Genomic DNA, 7,141 nt, shown 5'->3' with positions numbered 1-7,141 from the left:
ATGAACAAGTACTCATGAGATGGGCGATGAGCATAGATTTGACAACAAATCGCCCATGCCTTAGGCGGAGAGCACCATGAACTCTCCTATTCATCGCTCACGCCTTGGGAGATAAGCATAGATTTGACAGTATCAAAGTCCAATAAGTTCGACTGTACCCAAAAACATCATCTAAACCTAATTTTGATGACAAAATAGGTTCCTATTCACCCTAAAACAAATCGTTTACAAGGAATTTTCTTAAACAAATCGTTTAAGAATATGGTGAATCAATCAAGTTTTTGTCCAAAAAAATAGTCGAACAAAAAGCAGTTCATGGATGAGTAATGTTGTTATGAAAAACCCAAAACATTTCTTGAATCTGGTGTAGATAGAAAGATCGTATGGATAAAGGTTAATTGATTTAGCTCTGATACCAATTGTTAGACCCCATATCTACAGCAGATTAAGGTTAAAGCATTTGATAAATAGGAGATTGTAGAAGACGACGAATAGAAACCGACCATTTTATTTATTAAGTGAAATGGAAATTATAAAACTCTCTTAATGACCTAATCGACTCTCATGTGATTTCATTTTTAATTGCCTTATAGGAAATACCCTTTTACAGGCGTTTCCAAAAAAAAAACATCTTCTAGAAATAGCATCATTGCAAAATCAATGCATCCACCAGTCTACTACCTCCACGTATCTAATTGCAATAACTGTTTCTGTGTACGTGTCAGACAGAGACTAGAACACTTGTAAGATGAACCGCGAAACCTTCACGCAGATGGGCTAAGTAGGAGACCTAGAGGCTCTATATGTATTATGTAGAGGCTTTGTGTCTGGGACTTAAGCTCTGTATCCGAGTACTTGGATTTTTGCATGCAAGACTTCGGTCTTCATACCTTCTGTGTTCGAGCTCTGTATCTGAGCTCTTGGTTCCAAGCAGCTTTCTGACTAAGTCCTCTTGGACTAAATCGTCTTTAGACTTCGTCTTCATATTTGACACTTAAAGCATTGAAGTCTTCATTTTTAGAGATCTGAAGATAGTCTTTCAGAGCATAGGTCAACCATAGGGGCTCTGCTTGTATTTACACTTAGGATCCAGAGCATAGTTCAACTAGAGGGCTCTGATCATCCAAATGAGGGGCTCTAGTCATCCAAAGGAGAGGCTCTAGTCATGAATACTTGTGGACCCGAGGCTTTGGTTGCTCTTCCAAACTTAGTTGTTTTAACGTAGATCAGATCTCTGAATCTTCCATCCTTAGCCCGAATTGCTTTAATAAAACTTTGAGATTATTTAGAACAATTTTGGTCCTAACATAATACATTTAATATACACGATAGGTCAAGAATCACATTACCCGGCCCCATCCCCGACTTTTAACTTTTTGGGATCTCCGTCTTCATCCCTGATGCACGGTTTATAGGGAATCCCCGACCCGTTTGTAGCGGGTACACTGGGTTCTTCCATAGGGCGGATCTCATTCCCATACCAAGTTCATTAACTATCAAATGACCTATTAATTACCCAATATATATATATATTCACAGACCAATAGTTATTTAAAAGTTTATACTAATATTCCTAAGTTTAATTGAACAAGGGTAATGATATGCTTGGGCCACAAAGGCTATTATAAGTTGCCTAAGTTTCCTCTTAGGCAAAAAATGGTTATATGTTGCCTAAGTGTTACCTCAGGCAACGTATAAATGATTGTATGTTGCCTCAAACTATCTTAAGCAATGTCTCAGTCTAGGTTGCCTTAGTAGAATGTTGATCACCCAAATTTTTTTAAAAAATGGTCAAAGTTAACTTTGATTCTTATGCAACATTGAGAAAGCAACACTTCTTAAGCAACATGGCCTCGTTGCCTAAGCCTTAAGCAACATATAAACACCTCTTAAGCAATATTTTTCGTTTGTTGCCTTAGTGGCATTTAGAGGTAGTGTGAATTCCAAATATTAAAAAAAATCATAGTTTGTTGAACTTATTTTCGATGGACTTTCGACTGTTATGTTAGGTATCAATTAACCATAAAAAGGAATAAAAAATTTTGGATTGATTTCCAAGGAAAACGTTGAAGGTGGGTCTCCGTTGAAAAGTGATCGAGATTCCATCTGTTTTTTTTAATAAAGGATTTTCCCTCTAAAAATTATCAAAATTTTGTCATAATTTTTTTATGGGAATTTCTGTTGAATTTTTCTGTTGTTAACAACCAATATTCTAGTAGTGATTGTTTCCGGCAAATTAGTTTATTTATCAATCCATTAATTGAATCCAACATCATTTTGTGGGGAGAAAATCAGACTAATTAACATAAATTTCATTCTCGACTTACTAACCTTGTTTCCATTTCGTCATCATATGATCATATATTTCATTATATATATATATATATATATATATGAGCGATCAAATGAAAACCACATTCATTTGTACAAACCGTACAAACCGTACAAACCACCCTCATACGTCGATTTCATTGCTAATCTTATGAAATTTTTTCATGAAATTGTTTAATCTTGTGAAATTGTTTCATATAATATTTTTTTTTGATGAATTTGTTTCATATATGGTTATGAAATTGTTTCATATAATATTTAATAAAATTTTAATAAAACCGTTTCATGAATTTCATGAAATTTTTATTTGAACGTTCCTATATATATATATATATATATATATATATATGATTCTATCTATCACAAAAAGTAATTGAACATGTGATTGGAAGATGAGTACGTTTAACTTTAAAACGTCAAGATCATCACTGATGGACGAATAGATCCATCCGTAGGCCGGCGGAAACACAAGCTTACTGTTGAAAACATTGTTTTTGAGTTTGGTCATTTTCCCTGTTTGCCTTTTATGGGCGTGAAGGATTCCTTCACAGCCAAGAACGGTGCCCGTAGGCCGATTTTTTGTGGACCTTTTGATCTTTTTCCCATAATATTTATATGGTTTTAGGAGTTTTTTTTAATTTTTCAGATGGTTTTTAGACATCAGATCGATTTGGCATTGGATCTCGATTTTCAAATGGTTCTCAWWCGAATTTGGGTATCATCTTCCGTATTCCTTTTTATGTATGCAATTATTTCGTTGTTCTTAGTTAGCTTTGTCATTTGCATTTTATGCACGAAATATTCATATTAGTTTATAATTGCATTTTGCATTTTGCATTTTGTTTAAGCTTTTCCATTTGGTTTTTATTTATTGTTAGTTAATTTTCGTTTAATATGCGTTGGAGATATTATTACTTTAGTATCCCTTTTTGGTTTTATTTAGATTTTGACCAGGTTTTAATACTAAAACAACAATCATGAATGTGGATTTAGGTTTCAAAAATTTATTATAAAAACAAAGTGGATTTAAGTACTTGGAGTTGGGTCGGATTAAATGAAGATGATGGAGTAGGAGTCCAAACCAACGTTGTGGTATTGATCAATTGTTTTAATATAAACTTTGAGTTGTGGTAATCGTCCATTTGGATTGACGTTGTGATATTGATCAATTGTTTCTATATCAAACTGAGTTTTAATTGGTTGATTTTTACCTGATATAAATTGGCGTTTAGTTCATTGATTTTTATAAAATGTTTAGTTAATCTGTTAAATTTTGATAAGAACGATAGTTTGATCTTAATTTGAAATTATATTGATCAATGACTATGATTCTGACATAAAAATAGTTAGGAATGTAAAGCGGTGAAAATATTTGTTTTACTCGTAATGTTTCTTTCCAACGTATGCATTCTATGAAAGTAACTATGAATCTTGGTTTAGAAAAGTTTTTCCACCTCGAAAGAGGGTTAAAGTATTTTACACAACAAATACTCACCATCACTTAAATCCAAGACTGACATCATCCAATTTTCATTAGATTTTATTTTTATTGTCTTGTCATTCTTTTTAATCATTTCAATAAAATCATTCTACACTGATTGATGCTTCCCGTAGCTAGGTCATAGTCCAGAACGAATCCATATTTACTCCATCGTCTTYTCTTAATTGACCCAGATGCTACACATCCGTACGCTTACGGTTATAATTTTAAAACTCATCGCATCAATCTTATTTGTTATTATTAGTTTTTCTTGATTTCTTTTATTGTTCATCGTATTTTCTGGATTTTATTTCTTATTTCCTGCACTTTGTTGGTTTCATTTCTACATCTTCTTTGGTTTATGCTCTCTTTATAAATTGCATCATTTTGTTTACTACGTACATGCTTAATTTTGCATCTTTATAATTTTATGCGCTATATAATTTTTTATATCTAATTTATATAATTGTTGGTGAAGAATCGATGAAAAAGATGATGCTTGTTCACGAAGAAAACTCTTTAGAACATGAAAAATTATCTTCCACTACTTCATGGCCGTGAATGATTTCTTGATGGTCGTAAAGCAATATTGTTCCTGAGTTTGGTCATTTTCCCCGTTTGCCTTTTACGGTTGTGAATGATTCCTCCACAACCGTGAATAGCGTTTGGTAGCCCAATTTTTTTAAGTACATTTTGGTCTTTGTGCTATGATATTTATGTGTTTTTAGTGTTTTGTTTTTATTCAGATGTTTTTTAGATATTAGAATGAAAATTAAATACTCTAAAGTTCTAGTTTCGCTTAAGCATTTTTGAGCTTGTGGAGGAAGAACTCTTGTGCTACAAGCTTATGCCATTAGATCTCGATTTGCAATTGGTTTTCATATGACTCTGAGTATCATCCTTCATATTTCTTTTTTTTATGTAGGTTATATCGTCGTTCTTAGTTAGCTAATTTGTTCTTGATTTCTTTTATTGTTCATCCTATTTTCTCGGCTTGGTTCTTATTTCGTGCACTATGTTGTTTTCATTTTCTGCATCTTCTTTCGTTTATGCTCTCTATATCATTCTACATCATTTCAATTACTGCCCTCTTAATTTTTGCATCTTTATACATTTTTGCACTTTATAATTTTCTGAATTTAGTTTAAATTTTTCTACATGTGTTCAAAGTTAATTGTTAATATTTGGTGAATTTAATGAAATCATCAGTTCATTTTATATAATTAGATTCACCAGAGAATATATGGGGTTGGTAGTTACGTTATATCACGGGATAGGTGTGGGATGTACACTCGTGTAAGCTAACTAGAACCCGAGATTGCTAGATGGTGCCATATGGTGGTGTAAAAGGGGCGCACCCCTTTGTGAGGTCCATGCGGCAACGCCCTTAATTTTATAAATGAAATGCTTGGGAAAATTGAGGTTCTTAATGTTGTTCAGAAGCTTCTGATTCTGAAATAGTTTTGACTCAGAGGCTTTAAGAGGAGCCAGAGCTTCCGACTCTGAGGAGTCAGAGCTTTTGATTATGAAGAACTAAGCTCTTGAACCGGAAGGGCTTTCGACTCTGAAGAGTTAGAAGATTTGATGCCTTCTGATCTAAGTAGGTCGTTTTTAACTCGTTAACTGCCCACTAATACTCTAGTAATTTCCATTTAATGGGCTAATATTTTTTACTTTGATTTAGGAATTGTTACGATTCTCTAAGTTTAAAATGAAACAAATGCGAGGATTGAAATTGAGGTTTGAGGTTATCCTCGAGTGAATTTCGTGAAACCAAGGAAAATTGTTTCCAAATACAACTTAAGGAAATCGAGCTCTTACACATGATTTTATTCATGTTTTTTCCGTACTTTATATCTATTATTTCTAAGAATTTTACAAGATTCCTCAAACATATGTTCATAGTTATTAGTTAATTTCTCATTTATGCTTTCTATTGAATTTTGTTTTAATGTAGTGATTAATTTGCTTGTTTATCCCACTTTTAATGTTCAGTGAAGTTAGATTTAAAAACAATTCGTTGTTTGGTGTTTAGTTCGACATTCTTTTGATTGGATAATTGTCGCTTTGGGTCGATGTTTTGGTATTGACCAATTGTTAACATTGAGATTCAATTGATTGATTTTTCCTTAGCTCAAGTTAGTGTTTGGTTAATTGATTTCAGTTAAGTGTTCACTTAACATGAAAAATTAGAGATAGAGATCGGCAAAAATATTTGTTTTAACGTTAATGTGTTTAACTTTTGCATATTGTGGTAGTAAATGTGTATTTTGGTTCAAGAAAACTTGTCCACTTCGGAAGAGGCAGATTGAACTAGTTTTGCTTAAGAAATCCTCACCATTATTGAAAATCAGAATTGACATCACCCAAGGCCCATTAATATGTAGTTTGTCTCGCTTTGTTTGGTTCCTTCGTTGTTTCATTCATTTCTTGTTTTCTTTATTTGTTTCTTTCTAATTACTTTAATCATCTATCCATCAATTGGATTCAGGCCAACAAATCTTTGTTTAGTCCATTGCCTCGACCCTGAGATCGACCTGTATGTTACACAACCCATACAAATGCARCATGAATACAAAACATACATCAATTTTCTGGCGACTTAGCCAGGTTGGAAATTAGGCAAATATGGATTTTGTTCCAGGCTTGTCTTCATCTTTCTCTCATTTCAATTGTTATTTTCATTTTCGTCATCACATCGTTTACAGCGTTTTATAATTATGATTCTACTACCATAGGTAATTAAACACATGATTGTAACGACAAAAAGTGTAACAATTCTAAGACACCGACAGACTAATCCCAAGTAGGCTGTTGGAAACAATACTTAGCGAAGGAAACTTTGGTTGAAGAATAGCAACTAAAATATGTATGCACTTTGGTATATTTATTTATAATCATAATTTGAATCGAGGACAAAGAATAAAGAATATTTAAGATCAGAAATCAATCAAAAGATGAAAATGAAATATGCAAACCAAGATCTAGCTTACGGTTAAAGGAATCTAGAGTTCTTGCATTCAGCAGGTAGACCATTGGGAAACCGTTTGCGGTCGTTGCAGTAGTTGTAGATCATGTGCTTGTTCTGCACCCATCTAATCCTGTTCCTGCCAGCTGCATCAAGCCCTTGAGTACTCCATGCCTGGTTGCCAGATTCGGAGCTTGTTGACTTTGAATTAGGACCAACTCTTTTGGCATTGGCATTGAATTTCCTGTAGGAAGCAGTAAAGGGTGCTTTAGTCCAGTCTGCCTTCACACGCCCACCTTGGGTTGCCCAGTCATCTGCGTTCCACAGGCTGGCATACACCCTCATGGGTTGGCTCTTGGGAA

The 7,141-nt window shown here is 33.6% G+C and overlaps 1 protein-coding gene across 1 annotated transcript in view; it reads right to left on the bottom strand.

Moving 5' to 3' along the window:
* Positions 1 to 6,672: 6,672 nt before the first annotated feature.
* Positions 6,673 to 7,141, bottom strand: part of LOC112503854 (xyloglucan endotransglucosylase/hydrolase 2-like) — a 3,398-nt gene continuing 2,929 nt past the window's right edge. Inside the window, exon 2 of the mRNA XM_025107838.1 lies at positions 6,673 to 7,133. Coding sequence (XP_024963606.1) covers positions 6,807 to 7,133 — 327 coding nt within the window. The 3' untranslated portion in view covers positions 6,673 to 6,806. The remainder of the gene's footprint in view (positions 7,134 to 7,141) is intronic.

Source organism: Cynara cardunculus, unplaced genomic scaffold, assembly GCF_001531365.2.
Source record: "Cynara cardunculus var. scolymus isolate 2C unplaced genomic scaffold, CcrdV1 Un_Scaffold_3994, whole genome shotgun sequence".
In the NCBI taxonomy this organism is placed as follows: Eukaryota; Viridiplantae; Streptophyta; class Magnoliopsida; order Asterales; family Asteraceae; genus Cynara; species Cynara cardunculus.
The sequence above is the reverse complement of the archived record's forward strand: the minus strand, read 5'-3'. Positions and strand labels throughout refer to the sequence as shown.